Raw genomic sequence first — 22,035 nt, 5'->3', positions numbered from 1 at the left:
ATATATTGAGTGTCATTCTTATTATTGATTGATCCTCCATTAAACACAAAGTAAAAATATTAGAATTTAATATGTAGTATAATTTTTAAAATACATATAATTACATTATATTAATCGAAAGAAACTTTAAATGAATGAAACATTCATTTAAATACATTTCAATTGTGGCTCATGCTTTATTTAACTTTGATGTGTTAACAAAGTTTTTCTTTATTTTCTATAAAAGAGCCCAAACTAAATGTAGACTTATTCTAATCTAGGTGGATGAGTTTTCTATATATATGGAAAGACAAATAATTAGATTAATTTGCTTTCACTTACTGTTTCCATATAAACCAATTGTAGCGATTTTTCAGCAATATTATTATCGATGACTTTTATGTCTTCCGCCTATTGATTATAATTCACCTTAGGCCACGATCTATGTCTCATTGTCTTTTCATACCCTCCATATTATGGTGCCCTATTACATAGGTGAACAATTAAGTTAGAATCAATGAATACAGTCAAGTTTTAAACAACGGTTAATCAGATATTTTTCTGAGATCCTATTTTCTATTATTTCTCTAAACATGTTTGCACTCCAGCTTATTGCTACCCTTGGAACACTCACTGTGTAAAAATCCTTGTATATATTTTTGCTTCTCTTTCTTATGCCATTGCTTGTATTTATCTTCCCAAATTAAAAATCCTACTTTATTTTTAAGAACCAGTTCAAATACTTTTTTTTTTTTTTTGAGATGGGATCTTGCTCTGTCACCCAGTCTGGAGTGCAGTGGTGCCATCTCGGCTCACTGCAACCTCTGGCTCCTGGGCTCAAGCCATCCTCCCACCTCAGCCTCCTGAGCAGCTGGGACTACAGGTGCGTGCCACCATGGCTGGCTAATTAAATTTTTTTTTTTTTTTTTAAAGATGGGGTTTTGCCGTGTTGCTTAGGCTGGTCTGGAACTCCTAAGCTCATACTTTTGGACTTAAGCGATCCATCCGCTTTGGCTTCCAAAAGTGCTGGCATTACAGGTATGAGCCACCGTGCTTGGCCCTCCAGTGCTTTTCCTTAATAACTGTTCCTTGATCCTTCCAGTGTGAAATGATCTCTCTCTGGCTTTTAATTTATCACATTCTCTCATGTGTTTTATTTAGCTGTTTACCTTACTTATACCTCCTTATACCTCCTACTTTCTTGGAAATTATTAAAAATAGGAACAACATATATTCCTATATGCTGCTGTAACTCAAGCAGCACCTAGAATACTCTTTTTTCACAGAGTTGTCACCTAATTTATTATTAAGGAAAATATCAGGAATTTTAGCACTGGATTTGTATGCTTGAAAATTTCAGAATCTGATTGTTGGAAGAAATCATTTTGTTTTGAATATCATGGGATGATGTTATTAAGAGCACTAGTGCTTAATTGTGATAGTATAGGTAATTTAAGCCCCACAATTAAGAAATAAGTTGAGGATTTCAGAAGACAGATAAATCAATGTATATTACACGATTTGCAAAGAGCATTATAGGTTAAGCCATCTTTGACTTGCCCTTGTTTTATTTCTTCTTTTATTACATATCTTTACATAATCTATTTAAGGAATGATAGATAATAAAATGAAGTATAACTGTTTACAAAGTTAAGTAGACTAAAGTGTCCTTGCATTTTACAGGGGTATATAAAAGCCAGGAAGCTCGCCTAATGTTACGCATATATCTTATTAAAGTACCTGCTCATGCTTCTGTGAAAAAAATGAAGGAAGAAAATTGGGCAATGGATGGCTTTGTAAGTATAGTTATTTCAACATCTGCTGCTGATTTTAATGGTAAATTTATAGCTTGTTCAGGAAACGAGAGTTTTCTAAATTTAGCTAATTATGAATACATACACATACATATATATTAGTAAATATAAATATTTAGTATTCTAAAGTACGAGCCTAGGAATACTGGATTCTGATGTGCTTTGCTTACTTTTTTCGTGTGTGTATGGTGTGGGGAGTGGGTGTATGCGTGTGTGTGTTGGGGGGTGTATGTGTGTGTGGGAGGGGTATGGGTGGATGTGGGTGTGTGTGTGTGCTGATCTGCATTTAGTTTTTCACTGATTTCATCAAATATATTCCATCTACAGTCAGCACTATGGTAAATAAATCTGGATAAAATATAATTTAATCTTTGGAACCACTACTACTTAAGGAATATGCAACATAATTAGAAAGTACATCAGAAAATTAAATATTCCTGTTATATTGAAGCATGAATTTAAGCTATTTTGTAAAGTCCACGAAAAGGAACTTATGTGAGCTGCTTCCTGTGGGGAGACAGTTACTGTAGCTTCACCATGGAGTCACTTCTTCTATTAAGTGATTTATGTGAGTGGAGTTTTAAGATTGACAGTGGAAAACACAAGGGCCAGGAGTCTTTGCTGAAGAGTCAGCATGAGAGATCTGACTGTATCCTCTCAAGTGCCAAGCCTTTTTTTTGTAAGGAAAACTTAATGGTAAAGAAGATACTGTACTGGGTCATAGGCTACTATGTAGTAGCCTTTGATAAGTTTCAATAAGCCTTCAATAAGTTCAAGAAACCTACTATATCGTAGGCTTCAATAAGTTTGGCTCCTGAGGAAAAAAAGCATTCATCCTATTTCTGCATTCTGTATTCATGGAGTTGGGAACTAACTCAAATCTTCAATGCACTCAGATTGTTTAATTGTATTATTTTATGTAGGAAACAAAGTGAATTGATTCATTAAGATATTAGAGTTTGAGCTTCTCCTTAGAAGTACTTTATTTTTTAAGGTGGCCACACCCAGTATATAATGTCTGATAATAAAGAATAAATCACTTGTTGTGAAATGTCAGACTTCCAGGGGTGGTTTGGTATCCTTTGCTTTTTAGAGTGACGATTCAAGATTTTTACAACTTTTATAATAATGTTCATGACTTAGGTAACTAATTGCCATTAATTAACACAAACTTCAGGATACATCACTTTACTACTTAGTAGTAGGAATTGCTGAAATGTAACATTTCCTATTTTACTTATGAGATCAAATTACATTATGCATAGAAAGTACTTTTTAAATATAATATTTTAAACAAATGCAAGGCGCATGTAGTATTTAGCATTGGCAACATTAGACATAGCCATGAAGCCTCTGGGTCAAACAATAATAAGTATGTAGTTGTCATTTGTAATGAGTTAGCTGTGGGGGCACTACTTGAGGCTGTGGTATTAAGTCCAGGTCTTCATGTCTCATCATCTCATTTTGGGGCAGCATCTGAAAGGGCACTTGCTGCCTAGAGCGTGTACTTCTCTTGTCAGAAGTCCAAAACTCTCAGAGGAGCAAGTGGTTCTGAAATAAGCTGGGATTCTGAAATAAGCTCAAATCTATTGACTTATGCCTTTTTCTTGCAACTCAATGTAGACTTAAGTCACATATCCTACAATTCACCCACTTAAAAATGTGCAATTCAGTGGTTTTTAGTATATGCACACATATATGTAACCCTCATCATAGCTGATTTTAAAATACTTTCTTTTTTGGGGAGGGGGGGAAGAGTCTAACTCTGTTGCCCAGGCTGGAGTGCACTGGCATGATATCGGCTCACTACAACCTCCACCTCCCAGGTTCAAGCGATTCTCCTGCCTCAGCCTCCTGAGTAGCTGGGATTACAGGCACACAACACCACCTCTGGCTAATTTTTGTAATTTTAGTAGAGATGGGGGTTTCACCATGTTGGCTAGGCTGCTCTCAAAAACTCCTGACCTCAAGTGATTTGCCCGCCGTGACCTCCCAAAGTGTTGGAATTACAGGCATGAGCCACCTCTCCCAGACTAGAATACTTTCTTCATGTTATAAAGAAACTCCACAGCCTTTAGCTATCAATCCCTGCATTACATTCTCAAACCAGCTCTAAGTAACCACTAGTCTATTTTCTGTCTGTATAGATTTCCCTGTTCTGACTTTCATATGAATGGAATCATATAATATGTGGCCTTTTGTGGCTGGCTTCTTCCACTTGATGTGATGGGAAGTATGGCTCTTAAGGCCTAGGCTTGCAACTGAACTATTGTCAATCCCAACCCCACGCTCCAGAGGCCCAAGCAAGTCACAGGACCAAGCCCCAACTCAATGGGATAGGGAATAAACTCTTCTCATGAAGATTGGGGGAGCAGGGTGTAGAACTGTAATAGAATTTACAAAGTACAGTATTTTTATGTTTTAATTTTTAATTGATCATTGTATTTCATCATGTCATTGCTTTTTATTGACAGCAGATGTCTTAACCTATAAGAAATCTATAACTATATCATACATTAATAACCAATCTCTTTTTTGTATATCATAATTATTTCAAATAGAAAATTTACTTTTGCTTTTAATGATGGAAAATTTGCACAATGTACTATGTTTTGCAAAGGAGAAAAATATAGAAGAAAGGAACTTGTGATAATATTCATTTCAGAATAAAATTGTTTATTTATTAAGGCTGGGAAAACATAGCTATGACCAGTATTCAAATATATTTGGTTCTTTAAATATTTTTAGGTTTCTGCTGAGCCTGATGGAGCTACTTACGTATTTCAAGGATTTATTCAAGGCAAAGATTATGGACAGTTTGGCCTACAAAGACTGGGTAATTTATTAATTTTGATTTTCGTGAACTTCTGTTATTATCCCAGACATCATAAAAAAAAAAGACTGTGGATTCTGTACATTAGGCACACTTACTACATTGTAAATTCTGCAGTGCCAGGACTATGCATTGTTTCTTTGAAAACCCTTTTAAATAATGACGTTCTTCAAAATATCGGATCTTTATGTACCAACTCTGTACAGTGTTTAGATTTCATGATATTTCTAATAAATATGACAAACTGACTTGCCTTTAAGCACATAAAAAGGAGAAAAAGTGATGTAGATAAAAAAGAAAATATTAAACTGTAAATTATTTTATCATATCTCATGAGAACTGTGCTACTTTTCTTCAGTTTGAATATTGTCACAGTTTTCACTCCTCTGAAAATGCAGTGACACTTTCAGAAACTCATATGGTCTGGAAAGAGAAAATAACTTTGAGGAATGGGCCCCTTTTGGGGACTTGGTGCTCTTCAAATATGTAAATTTTCTGCAATGGGAAGCAAAGAACTTTGTCATTTTTATTTCCAACTCTTCTATATATATGTAAACCTTTAATGGTCTTGCAAGAATGTGTTTATACACATAGCTTTTGGTGTATAGTTATCCTAAGGTCTACTGTCTCCCATTATTTATACTGTGACTGGGATACACTAAGAATAAATTCAGGCTCTGAAAATTATTATTTGACATTTATCTTTTAAGAAATTAACTTTTTTTTTGATACAGAGTCATGCTCTTATCACCCAGACTGGAGTGCAATGGCGCAGTCTTGGCTCACTGCAACCTCTGCCTCCCTGATTCAAGGGGATCTCCTGTTTCAGCCTCCCAAGTTGCTGGGATTACAGGTCACCATGCACACCACCATGGCAGCTGGAATTAGCCACCATGACTGGCTATGTATTTTTAGTAGAGACAGGGTCTCACCATGTTGGCCAGGTGGGTCTCAAACTCCGGACCTCAGGGGATCTGCCCTCTGGCCTCTCAAAGTGCTGGAATTACAGGCATGAGCTACCACGCCTGGCCAAAAATGAACTTTTTTAAAATTTTGAACTTTTACATAGCTGTACTACGTCACAGGAAAAATAAGGTGAAAACTAAGGTATTAATTTTCTTTAACCTCGACAAAGGTGAGGTTTAGTTAAATGTAACTGTTTATCAAAAGGATAAATTAGCTTTCTCTACACGAAAAATAATAAGGTGCCATTTACATCACATCCTGCCTGTGTTCGTCTTAAAAACAGGATGAAACACTCATTAACATAGTGCATTTACACAGTTGTGTAATTTAGTGCTGAATATTTTCATGTAATATTCTCCAAAGTGTCTCAAACACTACAAGTCTGAAGCAGAATCCATAACAAAGGAACCACTTCCTTTTGAGAAAGAACTGCTAGCTATTTCCTTTTCCCTCATTCCTGTGCAAATGTGTCGATAAACATGGCTTTTCTCATTTCCTAACTCTGCGGATGCCATCAGCATTTACTGAGCTTCAAGTAGAATACTTGTAATCCTGTGTCTTTTTGCCTCTTACATCCACCTAAACAAGTTCTGTTAATTTTCATTAAGAAATCTTCCTCAAATCTATTGTCCCGTGCACTTCCTAGCTTCCTAGTGCTCTAGTTTAAATTTTAATTCCTTTTTTTTTAAAATCTCGATTGTCACTACAATCTTCTAACTACACCTGATTCCAGTTTATATTCCCTGAAGTCCATCCTACTACAGTCATGTTCTAAACCTCATGTCATATCACTGGGTCTTTTATTTCTAAACACCTTCAGTTGTTCCTCACGGAGGTGGATAGTAACTCTGGCCAGGCGCCATCGCTCATGCCTGTAATCCCACTTTGGGAAGCTAAGGCAGGTGGAACTCAAGAAGCTAACTTGAGTTCAGGAGTTCAAGATCAGCATGGGCAACATGGTGAAACCCCATGTCTACAAAAAATACAAAAGTTAGCCAGGTGTGATTGCATGTGCCTGCAGTCCCAGCTACTTGGGAGGCTGAGACAGGAAGATCGCTTGAGCAAGGGAGGTGGAGGCTGCAGTCAGCCATGACCACTCCAATGCACTGCAGCCTGGGTGACAAAGTGAGACGGTTTCTCAAGGAAAAAAAAAAAAAGAAAAAAAGAAAAAAAAGTTTGGGTTCATCAGAATGATATTTATTCCCTTTTATAGTCTAGCCATAGTTTATTGTTTTAATCTCCCACTCCTATCTCATGTCAGTGCTTGTCACATCCACTACCTAAGTCACTTACCTTCCCACTTCTAGGCTTGTGATGATTTTTCAAGTCAATGTTGTATATCCTCCAGAATTACTTCTTTCCTTTCTAAAATGCATTGACCATTAATTCATGCTTGATATATACACTTATTAGTATCTCCATACATCTTCCCACTGTTGTATAAACTCCTTAGTTCAGGGACTCTGCTTATTTTTCAGTCTCTACCCTTTCCTGGAAAAACATATTTTCTACATAAAAGGCATTGTCCAAACATATGTGAAAATGAGTTGAAGGAGTTTCATGAATTATTTTTGTTTACTATGTGATTTCCAGGTAGATATCTTGAGAATGGAAGAAATTAATTGATTCATGGGAGTAGAAATTAATTATGATAAAAGAGTTGATTTTGTATTTATAATTTATTTTTTATTTTGTAGGACTGAATATGTCAGAAGGTTTAAATTCTTCAAATCAACCTCATGGTACAAATAGTAGTTCTGTGGCCATTGCTATTCTTGTGCCTTTTTTTGCACTTATATTTGCAGGATTTGGATTTTATCTTTATAAACAAAGGTAAGTTCATTGATTTTTAGCTACAAAATGTTTCCCAAATCTATTTTTCATATTATTTCTGCTGCTGTAGCTCAAATCTTAATTTCAGATTTTTTTCTGTGTTGTTGAAATCTCTGCCTGCTAACTATTGCTATAGTCATTGAAAAACTTATTTCCCCTAACCACCCCTGTGAGACTACATACAAAGTAACAAAAGTGCTCTTTTAAATTACACAAGTATTCAGTGTAACCTTTCTTTTGCCTGTCAATTTCCTGACGTAGACCTAATTATAGAAGTTATTTCTACATTATCTATAATGAGACTTTAGAGACAGAAAATCTAGGTTAAAGTTTAAATTGAAGAGGTAATATCTACTGCCAGATACATTTAGAAAACTAGGAAGAAGCTTGTGTTCAAACCTCTTAGTTCACATAAAAACACTAACTGATCTTACCCAGGCAGACAGATGGCAAAATCCTCTAATCTACTCATTCATCTTCTGTTGCTTTTTGGTGAATTGCAATTAATATATTTGTGATAGATCTAATACATAGCTGTACATATTATTAGTAGATGCTGTTCTCTCAGTCCATTACAAATCCTAGTGAGTGCTTTACTATGTCCCACTATTTGGGACACTCCCTTATTACGAGAAAATATGTGGGTAGCCAGATAATTAAATGACTCTAACCTAAATGCTTTTCCTCCAAAATTGATTTTTTTTTTTGAGACGGAGTCTCGCTCTGTCGCCCAGGATGGAGTGCAGTAGCACAATCTCAGCTCACTGCAAGCTCCACCTCCCGGGTTCACACCATTCTCCTGTCTCAGCCTCCCGAGCAGCAGCTGGGACTACAGGCACCTGCCACCACGCTCGGCTAATTTTTTGTATTTTTAGTAGAGATAGGGTTTCATCTTGTTAGCCAGGATGGTCTCAATCTCCTGACTTCGTGATCCGCCTGCCTCGGCCTCCCAAAGTGCTGGGATTACAGGTGTGAGCCACCGCAAAATTGATATTTTCATTTGGGGTCATTCTGCAACATCTAAGAATGATTTATTTAGTATTATATAAATGCGTACTGAATGTGAATTACCAGCTACTTAGATCTAGCCAATATCAGATTTTATTGATAGATAAAGAATAATCACTAAATTTATTTATAGGACAACCTATGTCAACTTTTTAAAAATTGTGGTAAAATAGATATGACATAAACTTTACCATTTTAACCATTTTAAAGACCATGATTCAGTGGCATTTAGTGCATTTGCAGTCCCATACAACCGTCGTTACTGTATATTTCCAAAATATTTTGAACCACAAAAATGCCAAAGGGAAACTGTACTTATTAAGTTGTCACTCCTCACTCCCCTCACCCAGCTGCAGGTAACTACAGATCTGTTTGCTTGTTCTGCATATATTTTACATAAATGGAATCATACAATATGTGACATTTTGTATCTGGCTTCTTAAACTTAGCAAAATGTTTTCCAATTTTATCCATGTTATAACATGCATCAGTAATTCATTCTCTTATATGGCTAAATCATATTCCATTGTATGGATGAATGTGTCCATTCATCAGTTGATGGACATTTGAGTTGTTTCTACCTTTTGACTACTGTGAATAGTGCTGCTGTACACATTTGTGTATAAGTTTTTGTTTGAACACTTATTTTCAGTTCTTTTTGGTATATACCCAGGAATGAAATTACAGGAATATGTGGCAATTCAATGTTTAATTTACTGAGTAACCGTCAAGCTGTTCTACACAGCAGTGGCACGATTTTCCACTACTGTCGACAATGGATAAAGGTTTTGCTTTGTCCAGAGCCTAACCAACACTTGTTATTTTCTGGGTTTTGGGAGCTTTTGTTTGTCTTTTGTTTTTCATTATAGCCATCCCAGTGTATGTGAAGCTTTATCTCATTGTGGTTTTGATTTCCATTTTCATAATTATAAGTGATGTTGAGCATCTTTTTATGTGCTTGTTGGCCCTTTGTCCATCTTTGTTGAAATGCCTGTTCAAGCAGTTTGTTCATATATAACTTGGGTTGTTCGTCTTATTTGATTGTAAGAATTCTCTATATATTTTAGATACTAGGCCCTTATCAGATATATGTTTTGCAAACATTTTCTCCCTTTCCATGGGTTGTATTTTCACTGTCTTGAGAGTGTTCTTTGATGTAGAGAAGTTTTCTATTTGATGAAGTTAAATTTATTTTTTTTCTTCTTACCTGTACTTTTGATGTTAAATCCAAGAAACCATTGCCAAATTCAAGGCCATGTGTTTTTCCTAAGAGTTTTATTGATTTAGCTCTTGTGTTTAGGGCTTTGATTCATTTTGAGTTAAATTTTATTCATGGTGTGAAGTTTTAAATCTTGATGATATTTTCCTTCAAGTTGTTGTTGAATATTAAGAAAGGGCAATTATTTTGTATCTTCATGATTATTACCTAATTAGAAGGCAATGATGTTGCTTTTGGTTTTTATTTTAGATCTAGTTTTGAAAAAAAATGTGATCCAGTAGAATTATAGTATTAGACACACCTAGTAAGAGCAAGTTATTAGCTTTCTCCCAATAAACCTAAGGTAGTTTCTTTTATAATTATTGTCATAGAAATCACCTAATATTTTGGAAATATAGATAAATTCAGAAAATGCATTAGTGACAGTAAATATAATGGCATTACAAATTACAATAAAATTAATAGTTGAAATTTGATTGTTCAGTATAAACAACACCAGAGTTGAGAAACAAATTTATTTTAAGATATATCCGTTTTAGGAATTAGGCCCCAGAGGCAAATAGCAGCAAGTCTGTCTGTCTTCCATTACAAATGTGAGCAAGTTATATATGCTTTGTGGGAAAGATAAACAAGATCAGCATTAGTCAAAGGTGGAAGAAACAAAGAAATGAATCAGAATTTCAAGACCAGCATCCTCAACCAACTAACCCAGAATTCATGTGTCTGGTTAACTTAGTGTCAGTAATCTTTTAGAAACTATTTTCACTACTTGAGTATGAGTGTAGCCATTTCTTCTTTGACTTTTTGAATTTGCATACTTTAATGTGTACCATTTAAAAAATAAAATTGAGTGTTCATGTTTTGGGATACTCCAAAGTACCTTTCCAAATTAAGCCTCAGCATTAATTGTGTACTTTTCAGGGAATCTCCTTCTCTTTTTAGTGTGGAAGCGACTTTTAATTCAAGTTTCAGATTAAATTTTACCTCCTAAAACATACTTTTTTCTATTACCTTTCCTAAAGTGGCTTCCAGTTACTTTTCATATTAACCATTTTCCTTTTCATCATCATAATTCTCATTAGCTAGTATTTTTGGTTTTATTTATTTTAATTTATTCTTGTTTTCAATCACTACAGTGTGAACTCCCTGAAAGTAAAGACTAGTCTTTTAAAAATAAATTATACACCCAATGCCTAGAATCATAACTGGTGCATAATAGATGTTCAGTAAATATTTGATGAACAAATAAATAGCAATGAGACTTAAATCCATCATTATTTATACCATAAATGATAAGTCATAATAATTCCTAATTTTGTAGTAAAAATATTTATTATAGCCATCATATCATTTATTTATATTTATGTTAATAATATTGATGCTATATATAAATATGTATTATATGTAAAATTAAAAGTCACTCAAGTTTTTAAAGTAACAAGGAAATTGTTCAAGATTGACTTATTGTGTTTATGATGTCTCAATATTTTTAAGTTACATTATTTGCTAATGCTGTACATTATGTTTGAGCTGTAGTCTGGTATTTCTGTAAGAAAGTTAACACATAGCTAATCAATGTTCTCATCAACAGGACTGCACCTAAAACACAGTATACAGGATGTTCAGTTCATGAAAATAACAATGGCCAAGCAGCTTTTGAAAATCCCATGTATGACACCAACACGAAGTCAGTGGAAGGGAAGGCAGTACGATTTGATCCCAACTTGAACACGGTTTGCACAATGGTATAACGAGGCAACCTTTGCCTTCTTCAGAAGCTTGGAAATCGACACACAAAACAGTGCACATTTAGTTCACTGCTAAAAAAAAATTAAAGCACACTTTTCAGGACTTGCTGGGTCACCTTTTCCTGAGGAATGATACAGAAGAGTGTTTTTTCATAAACTGGACCATAATTCTTCATGTTTACCATGGAGAGTTTTACAGAAATTTGGCTGCACTCTGAGAGTGCTTACTCACAGTTTATTTGCTTTTTTTAAAAAGGAGATTATTCTAAAACATAAACTTATTTGCATATATTGGAGGAGCATCCACTATCAGTATTTCTGTGCTTTATAAACTATATTAGAGGGACTGGGTTTAAAAAAAAAAAGATATAGGGTAGAAATAAGAGCTATACTTACAAGAGTCAATAGATCACTGACTTCTCTTTAACTGTCGTGAGCTACATCATGCCCACAAATCTGTCTTTCATACCACTCTATCTGCCATTCGTTCTTGTTAATTGAGGCATTGTTTTCCTTATTTAAGATTGAGTTATGACTTTAAATGTTTACGAGCTAATTTATGTCTCAGAAGAAATAAGGTTGCCCATTCCAATTTCAATCTTTCTGTTCTTTATTCTTTAGTATCGTATTGCTCTTCTTCTTTTAGACTGATTTTCATAGTTTCTGCAAATGGCAAGTTCATTGTGCTACTCTCCCGATTTCCCCATTATGGAGTAACCAGTATTATTCAGTGAGCTATGGGGTAGTGTTTAACTCCATGCTTCAATATGTTTTTTTCCTATTTATTTTTATTATATTTTAATCCCAAATGTGATAGTAGCTTCAATATGTTTTGTCACCCAAAAACTATTTGGCTAGCAAAAATTGTCTAGAAAGATTATTATTTTGCAGTTATCTGAGACACCACACTTACCAGCCTTCATTTTACAATATTTTTGAAAGACCAAATAAAATGTCCTAATAATCTACTCTATTTATATCTACATTTCCTTCCAGTTGAGTCTTCAAATTTACTGTTATTTTGACACTTTTAACTTTCATTTAACAGTGGATTAGGAAAACATTTTGGTTTAGCCATTAAACATAATGACTGAAAAAAATTGTTATTATAAATCACCAATATAAATTTATTGCCTAAAATTGTGGACTTATCATATTTTTATATATTTTAAATTTCTGTACTTTTATTCTTAAACACCAAGTTTCAGATACAACAGGTTTCTTTCAATGTCAAATTAAGATATGTATTTGTAAGTTATTGGTGGCTCATTTAAACTGTATCATACAGCAATGCCAGCATTTTTATTTAATAGGTCATCGTCTTCCTTTTATAGCACGTTTTACTTCATTGAATGAAATCATGTACCCAGTGTTAACTCTTTGTTGTTGTCCCTTTCAAATATGGATAACTCTGTGAACAGTCTCGACTTTTTGTATCATGAGACAGAGTGCCTAAGAGAAACCCTTGCACCTGGGAGCGCTGCTTGGATCTATCTCTACAACATTTAGTGAATTTCTTGTAAACCACTTTGAGATACATTGTTTTGGAAATTCATACAATTTTCTCAACATTGTACTCTACGGGCAGGATGCAGTTTTAAATTTTATGCCATCATTTATTTATTCTTGTTTATTCAAATGACTGCAATAACAATGATTCATTCATTAATGTTAAGGCTAATACATTTAAGATCTTGTTTAAACAATGTTTCTTCTGCAACTGGCTACTCCTCTTATATTAATGCATACACTTTTGTAAAGAAGTATATTTTTATGAAAAGAAACTTTGTAAAAGTATGATGTAAATTTTCAGTGCAATGTAAACAAAATAAAAATGGATAATTGCTTTTGTAAAATGTGTTTTTTCTTCCCCAAAATAAACTGCAACTGTTCAGGTTAGTAAAAGAAATGAACAGCGCACATTCATTTGTTGTTTTTAAAAGTTCCCAAACTGCATATTCTATACATTTAGTTAGCAACATAATGAAATATGAGCGTTTTTCTTCTTTAAATTCCATACTTCCTCAATTATGACACTTTTGGGAAAATTGATTCTAAGTAAATACAGTAGTAACATAAGAACTTCATCTTATGTTGAATGAGTGGTTTGCTAGAAAAAGAACAAGAATCCCATCTTAGAAGTTTCCTTAAATGCTAATATTTAACAGTACGGTCTAAATTTAGTTACATCTGATGATTTCAAATATGTCTGTAGTATATTTTCATATAGATATGTTATCATACTCTTTAGACATGAACTCAAAACTTTTTGAATAGATTAAACTGATACTCAAAAACAAATACATTTTTGTTAGGATGGAGGATTTCCACAAATAAATGGACCGTGTAAAAATCTGTATTCAAGAAACTTATTAAGTTTCTATAAATTCAAATTACAAGTTACTAAGTTCAATTTTATTAGATAACTCTTTTTTTTTACAAAACACAGTGTCTTTATATTTTCAGAACCTCAAACTCCAGACTGTATAGTCTATCTCTGTTTATTACACTTTAGCTTTAGAAAAGTATGGTTCTTGACAGAATTGTAGTTTCTTTTTTAACTTTGTTACCTCCATCTTTCACTTATTTCACATCTATAATTTCACTTGTTCTTCATCTTTTTAAAATTCTACTTTGTGTTTTTACTTTTCCTTTTTCTTCCACTTTTTAATTTCTCTCTTCTGCTGTTTTTCTTTCTTTTTTTATTATTATACTTTAAATTCTGGGATGTATGTGCAGAATGTGCAGGTTTGTTACATAGGTATACATGTGCCATGGTGGTTTGCTGCACCCATCAACCTGTCATCCACATTAGGTATTTCTCCTAATGCTATCCCTCCCCTAGCCCCTCAGCCCCTGACAGGTCCCAGTGTGTGATGTTCCCCTCACTATGCCCATATGTTCTCATTGTTCAACACCCACTTATGAGTGAGAACATGTGGTGTTCAGTTTTCTGTTCCTGTGTGTAAGTGTGCTGAGAATGATGGTTTCCAACTTCATCCATGTCCCTGCAAAGGACATGAACTCATTCTTTTTATGGCTGCATAGTATTCCATGGTGTATATGTGCCACATTTTCTTTATCCAGTCTATCACTGATGGGCATTTAGGTTAGTTCTAAGTCTTTGCTTTTGTGAATACTACTGCAATAAACATAAGAGTGCATGTTGTCTTTATAGTAGAATGATTTATAACCTTTTGGGTATATACCCAGTAATGGGATTGTTGGGTCAAATGGTATTTCTAGTTCTAGATCCTTAAGGAATCACCACACTGTTTTCCACAATGGTTGAACTAATTTACACTCCCACCAACAGTGTAAAAGCATTCCTGTTTCTCTACATCTTCTCCAGCATTTGTTGTTTCCTGACTTTTTTTTTTTTTTTTTTTTTCCTGAGACGGAGTCTCACTGTGTCACCCAGGCTGGAGTGCAGTGGGGGGCTCTCTGCATACTGCAAGCTCCCCCTCCCATGTTCACGCCATTCTCCTGCCTCAGCCTCCTGAGTAACTGGGACTACATGTGCCCACCACCACGCCCGGCTAATTTTTTTGTATTTTTAGTAGAGATGGGTTTTCACCATGTTAGCCAGGATAGTCTTGATCTCCTGAACTTGTGATCTGCCTGCCTCGGCCTCCCAAAGTGCTGGAACTACAGGTGTGAGCCACCGTGTTTCCTGACTTTTTAATAATTGCCATTCTAACTGGCGTGAGATGGTATCTCATTGTGGTTTTGATTTGCGTTTCTCTAATGACCAGTGATGATGAGCTTCTTTTCATATGTGTGTGGGCCACATAAATGTCTTCTTTTGAAACTCGCTTTTCATGTCTTTTGTCCACTTTTTGATGGGGTTGTTTTTGTTTTTTCTTGTAAATTTGTTTAAGTTCCTTGTAGATTCTGGATATTAGCCGTTTGTCAGATGGATAGATAGCAAAAATTTTTCTCCCATTCTCTAGGTTGCCTGTTCACTCTGATGATAGTTTCTTTTACTATGCAGAGGCTCATTAGATTAATTAGATCTCATTTGTCAATTGTGGCTTTTGTTGCTATTGCTTTTGGTGTTTTAGTCGTGAAGTCTTCTCCCTTGCCTATGTCCTGAGGGTATTGTCTAGGTTTTCTTCTAGGGTTTTTATGGTTTTAGGTCTTAAGTTTAAATCTTTCATCCATCTTGAGTTAATTTTTGTCTAAAGTGTAAGGAAGGGGTCCAGTTTCAGTTTCCTGAATATGGCTAGCCAGTTTTATCAACACCGTTTTTTAATTAGGGGATCCTTTCCCCATTGCTTGTTTTTGTCAGGTTTGTCAAAGATCCAATGGTTGTATATGTGTGATATTATTTCTGAGGCCTCTGTTCTGTTCCATTGGTCTATATCTCTGTTTTGGTACCAGTACCATGCTGTTTGGGCTGCTCTAGACTTGTAGTATAGTTTGAAGTCAGGTAGCATGATGCCTCCAGCTATGCTCTTTTTGCTTAGGATTGTCTTGGGTATACAGGCTCTTTTTGATTTCCATATGAAATTTCAAGTAGTTTTTTCTAATTTTGTGAAGACAGTCAATGGTGGCTTGATGGGGATAGCATTGAATCTATAAATTACTTTGGGTAGTATGGCCATTTTCACGATATTGATTCTTCCTATTTCTCAGCATAGAATGTTTTCCCATTTCTTTGTGTCCTCTTTTATTCCTTGAGCAGTGGTTTGTAGTTCTCCTTGAAGAGGCCCTTCACTTTCCTTGTAAGTTGTATTTCTATGTATTTTATTCTCTTTGTGGCAGTTGTTAATGGGAGCTTGCTCATGATTTGGCTCTCTGTTTGTCTATTATTGGTGAATAAGAATGCTTGTGATTTTTGCACAATGATTTTGTATCCTGAGACTTTGTTGAAGTTACTTATCAGCTTAAGGAGTTTTTGGGCTGAGACAATGGGGTTTTCTAAATATACAATCACGTCATCTGCAAATGGAGATAAGTGGACTTCCTCTCTTCCTATTTGAATACCCTTTATTTCTTTCTTTTGCCTGATTGCCCTGGCCAGAACTTCCAATACTATGTTGAATAGGAGTGGTGCAAGAGGGCAACCTTGTCACATTCCAGTTTTCAAAGAGAATACTTGCAGCTTTTTCCCATTCAGTATGATATTGGCTGTGGGTTCGTCATAAATTGTTCTTATTATTTTGAGATATGTTCCATCAATACCTAGTTTATTGAGTGTTTTTAGCATGAAGGGGTGTTGGATTTTATCTAGGGCCTTTCCTGCATCTATTGAGAGAATCATGTGGTTTTTGTCATTGGTTCTGTTTATGTGATGAATTACATTTATTGATTTGTATATGTTGAACCTGCCTTGCATCTCAGGGATGAAGCCAACTTGATCGTGGTGGATAAGCTTTTTGATGTGCTGCTGAATGCAGTTTTCTAGTATTTTACTGAGGATTTTCACATGGATGTTCATCAGGGATATTGGCCTGAAATTTTCTCTTTTTTTGGTTGTGTCTCTTTCTGCCAGGTTTTGGTATCAGGATGATGCTGGCCTCATAAAATGAGTTAGGGAGGTCCCTCTTTTTCTATTGTTTGAAATAGTTTCACAAGGAATGGTACCAGCTCCTCTTTGTAACTCTGGTATAATTTAGCTGTGAATCCAACTGGTCCTGGGCTCTTTTTGGTTGGCAGACTGTTAATTACTGCCTCAATTTCAGAACTTGTTATTAGTCTATTCAGGGATTCGACTTCTTCCTGGTTTAGTCTTGGGAGGATGTATGTGTCCAGGAATTTGTCCATTTCTTCTAGATTTTCTAGTTTATTTGTGTAGCGGTGTTTATCGTATTATCTGATGGTATTTTGTATCTCTGTGGGATGAGTGGTGATCTCCCCTTTATCATTTTTTAATGTTTCTATCTGATTCTTCTCTATTTTCTTCTTTATTAGTCTGACTAGCAGACTATCTATTTTGTTAATCTTTCAAAAAACCAACTCCTGGATTCATTGATTTTTTTGAAGGGATTTTTGGGTCTCTTTCTCCTTCAGTTCTGCTCTGATCTTAGTTATTTCTTGTCTTCTGCTGGCTTTTGAATTCGTTTGCTCTTGCTTCTCTACTTCTTTTAATTGTGATGTTAGGGTGTTGATTTTAGATATTTCCCACTTTCTCCTGTTGGCATTTAATGCTATAAATTTCCCTCTAAACATTGGTTTAGCTGTGTCTCAGAGGTTCTTGTACGTTGTGTCTTTGTTCTCATTGATTTCAAATAACTTATTTATTTGTGCCTTCATTTCATTATGTACCCAGTAGTCATTCAGGAGCAGGTTGTTCAGTTTTCATGTAGTTGTGCAGTTTTGAGTTACTTTCTTAATCCTGAGTTCCAATTTGGTTGTACTGCAGTCTGAGAGACTGTTTATTATGATTTTCTGTTTTTTGCATTTGCTGAGGAGTGTTTTACTTCCAATTCTGTGGTCTATTTTAGAATAAGTGCTCCATGGTGCTGGGAAGAATGTATATTCTGTTGGTTTGTGGTGGAGAGTTCTGTAGATGTCTATTTTGGTCTACTTGGTCCAGAGCTGAGTTCAAGTCCTGAATACACTTGTTAATTTACTGTCCTGTTGATTTGTCAAATATTGACACTGGGGTGTTAAAGTCTCCCACTATTATTGTCTGGGAGTCTAAGTCTCTTTGTAGGTCTCTAAGAACTTGCTTTATGAATCTGGGTGCTCCTGTATTGGGTGCATATATATTTAAGATAGTTAGCTCTTCTTGCTACATTGTCTTTACCATTATGTAATGCCCTTCTTTGTCTTTTTGAGCTTTGTTGGTTCAAAAACTCTCTTATCGGAGACTAGGATTGAAACCCTTGCTTTTTTTTTTTTTTCTTTCCATTTGCTTGGTAAATCTTCCTCCATGCCTTTATTTTGAGCCTATGTGTGTCTTTGCACATGAGATGGGTCTCCTGAATATAGCACACTGATGAGTCTTTGTTCTTTATCCAATTTGCCAGTCTGTGTCTTTTAATTGGGGCATTTAGCCCATTTACACATAAGGTGAATATTGTTATTTGTGAATTTGATCCTGTCATCATGATGCTACCTGGTTATTTTGCCCATTAGTTGATGCAGTTTCTTCATGTTGTCTTTGGTCTTTACATTTTAGTCTGTTTTTGTAGTGGCTGGTACCAGTTTTTCCTTTCCATATTTAGTGCCTCCTTCAGGAGCTCTTGTAAGGCAGCCCTGGTGGTGACAAAATCCCTCAGCATTTGCTTGTCTGGAAAAGATTTTATTTCTCCTTCACTTATGAAGCTTAGTTTGGCTAGAAATGAAATTTTAGGTTGAAAATTCTTTTCTTCAAGAGTGTTGAATATTGGTCCCCACTCTCTTCTGGCTTGTAGGGTTTCTGCAGAGATATCCACTGTTAGTCTGACGGGCTTCCCTTTGTGGGTAACCCGACCTTCCTCTCTGACTGCCCTTAACATTTTTTCTTTCATTTCAACCTTGGTGAATCTGACAATTATGTGTCTTGGGGTTGCTCTTCTCGAGGAGTATCTTTGCGGTGTTCTCTGTATTTCCCGAATTTGAATGTTAGCCTTTCTTGCTAGGTTGGGGAATTTCTCCTGGATGATATCCTGAAGTGTGTTTTCCAACTTGTTTCCATTCTCTCCATCACTTTCAGGTACACCAATCAAATGTAGGTTTTGTCTTTTCACATAGTCCTATATTTCTTGGAGGCTTTCCTCATTCCTTTTCACTCTTTTTTCTCTAATCTTGTCTTCATGCTTTATTTCATTAAGGTGATCTTCAATCTCTGATACCCTTTCTTCCTCTTGATCAGTTCCGCTATTGATACTTGTGTATGCTTCACAAAGTTCTCATGCTGTGTTTTTCAGCTCCATCAGGTCATTTATGTTCTTCTCTAAACTGGTTATTCTAGTTAGTAATTTGTCTATCCTTTTTTCAAGGTTCTTAGCTTCCTTGTATTGGTTTAGGACATGCTCCTTTAGCTTGAAAGAGTTTGTTATTACCCAGCTTCTGAAGCCTACTTCTGTCAATTTGTCAAACTCATTCTCCATCCACTTTTGTTCCCTTGCTGGCAAGGAGTTGTGATCTTTTAGAGGAGAAGAGGCATTCTGTCTTTTGAAATAATTTTCAGCCTTTTTGTGCTGATTTTCCCTCATCTTCATGGATTTTTCTACCTTTGGTCTTAGCCATTGGTGACCTTCTGATGGAATTTTTGCATGGTCATCTTTTTTCTTGATGTTGATGCTATTGTTTTCTGTTGGTTAGTTTTCCTTCTAACAGCCAGGCCCCTCTTCTGCAGCTCTGCTAGAATTTGCTGGGGGTCCACTCCAGACCCTGTTTCCCTGGGTATTATCAGCAGAGGCTTCAGAACAGCAAAGATTTCTCCTTCCTCTGGAAGCTTTGTCCCAGAGGAGGACCCACCCGATGCCAGCCAGAGCTATCCTGTGTGTGAGGTGTCTGTCAACACTTGTTGGGAGGTGTCTCCTTGTCAGGAGGCATGGGGGTCAGGGACTCACTTGAGGAGGCAGTCTGTCCCCTAGCAGAGCTCGAGCACTGTGCTGGGAGAACCGCTGCTCTATTCAGAGCCGGCAGGCAGGAACATTTAAGTCTGCTGAATCTGCATTCATAGCCACCCCTTCCCCCAGGTGCTCTGTTCCAAGGAGATGGGAGTTTTATCTATAAGCCCCTGACTGGGGCTGCTGCCTTTCTTTCAGAGACACCCTGCCAGGAGAGGAGGAATCTAGAGAGGCAGTCTGGCCAATAGTGGCTTACTGCGCTGCAGTGGACCTTGCCCAGTCTGAACTTCCTGGCAGCTTTGTTTACACTGTGAAGGGAAAACCGCCTACTCAAGCGTCAGTAATGGCAGATGCCCCTCCCTGCACCAAGCTGGAGAGTTCCAAGTCGACTTCAGACTGCTGTACTGGCATTGAGAATTTGAAGCCGTTGGATATTAGCTTGCTGGGCTCCTTCTGCTGAGCAAGACCACTTGGCTCTATGGCTTCAGCCCCCTTTCCAGGGGACTAAATGGTCTGTCTCACTGGAGTTCCAGGTGCCACTGGGGTATGAACAAAAACTCCTGCAGGTAGTTCCATGTCTGCCCAAACAGCCACCCCTTTTTTGCTTGAAATCCAGGACCCCTGTGGTGTAGGCACCCGAGGGAATCTCCTGGTCTGCGGGTTGCGAAGACCATGGGAAAAGCTTGGTATGTGGGCTGGATAGCACTGTCCCTCAAGGCACAGTCCTTCACAGTTTCCCTTGGCTAGGGGAGGGAGTTCCCTGACCCCTAGTGCTTTCTGGGTAAGGCGATGCCCCACCCTGGTTCTGTTCACCCTCCATGGGCTGCACCCATTGTCTAACTAGTCCTAATGAGATGAACCGGGTACCTCAGTTGAAAATGCAGAAATCACCTGCCTTCTGCATTGGTCTCGCTGGGAGCTGTAGACCTGAGCTGTTCCTATTCAGCCACCTTGCCTGGGAATTAATTAAATAGTTTCTTTGAACTTAAAGCTTTTGGATACATCTTCCGCCCTGTCCCTTGGAGATGATCTAACTTTTCAATACTTGATGTTTGAGAGTTGTAGTTTGTTGCAGATAGTCATGTTGTATTTTAACCTCTTTCACACATCTTACTGTGTTCTCTTCTCTGTAACCCTCTCATCACTGCTTTTCTTAATAGTCTTTTTTTAATATATTGTCTGCTTTTTAGCCTTTTGTTCTTATTTTTTATTTTTCTATTTCTCCTTTTACCCTTAGTCTTCTCAAAAGTGAGCAGCAATTTTAGTGAAAGTAATTTTAAAGAACCTTAAGAGGCTTATTGCACGTCCCATATGTTTAAGAATGTTAAAGAGAAGATGTAGCTTCCACCCACAGTCTCTTGATACTGGAGCCTGAGGAGTGATTGTGGAAATAGAACAACAGGCAAGATTTATCTTATTTGTCCTTTTCACTTACAAGTGGGGGGAGGGGAAGGGGCAAAACGTTGTCTACAAGAGCTAGTAAAGTAACCAGATAATACTCTCTCTTAAAAGAAAATGAGAATGTATTGCCTGTCAAAGTATTAATCTGTGAATATCTATAAATTAAAAATGGGCATAGTTGAAATGAGGTTTAAAAAACTCTTCTATAGAATTATAGAAGCATGTGAGGCTAAGAAATAATTTATAATGTGTAGTTTGAATTTTGGCTGAAAGAAATACTAACTTTCTTCTTTTTATAGGAAGACTTTGGAGATAAGGGAATATTGATCTGAGAAGATATACATGTTGTAAAATCTAAGAAATATCTTTCTGTCATCACTTGCATGAACTCGGTGTTCTAAAGTAATTTCAGAACAGATTTAGAAGTTACTTGGGAATAGAAATAGCCACTGGACATTAGATTTGATTCTTCAGTATACAGAACAATGGAACTAGTGAACACCTGCTGGATACTTTTCCAACTTTTAATAAGTCCCCATGTGTAATAATTGTATTAGTCTTGAAAAAAAGTATATATCCTCTACATTCAAATTCATAGCTACAAATTGTATTGTAAAATACAAAACAAGAAATCTGTGTTTAAACACTTATCACATCCAAACCTTGGTTGTCACTATTAGCATACCTGTCATAATAGCAATAAACCTCTGTGTTCTGGCAAGACCAG

The 22,035-nt window shown here is 36.2% G+C and overlaps 1 protein-coding gene across 2 annotated transcripts in view; it reads left to right on the top strand.

Annotated features, from left to right (window-relative positions):
* Positions 1-13,204, top strand: part of CSMD3 (CUB and Sushi multiple domains 3) — a 1,272,067-nt gene extending 1,258,863 nt beyond the window's left edge. For both annotated transcript variants that reach the window (XM_008001392.3, XM_008001388.3), the window contains 4 exons: positions 1,663-1,775; positions 4,542-4,629; positions 7,290-7,425; positions 11,244-13,204. In XM_008001392.3, the coding sequence (XP_007999583.2) occupies positions 1,663-1,775; positions 4,542-4,629; positions 7,290-7,425; positions 11,244-11,403 (497 nt within the window). In that variant the 3' untranslated portion in view covers positions 11,404-13,204. The remainder of the gene's footprint in view (positions 1-1,662; positions 1,776-4,541; positions 4,630-7,289; positions 7,426-11,243) is intronic.
* The last annotated feature ends 8,831 nt before the right edge of the window (positions 13,205-22,035 follow it).

This window comes from Chlorocebus sabaeus, chromosome 8 (assembly GCF_047675955.1).
Source record: "Chlorocebus sabaeus isolate Y175 chromosome 8, mChlSab1.0.hap1, whole genome shotgun sequence".
Lineage (NCBI taxonomy): Eukaryota > Metazoa > Chordata > Mammalia > Primates > Cercopithecidae > Chlorocebus > Chlorocebus sabaeus.
This window is presented reverse-complemented; position numbering and strand designations above follow the sequence as displayed.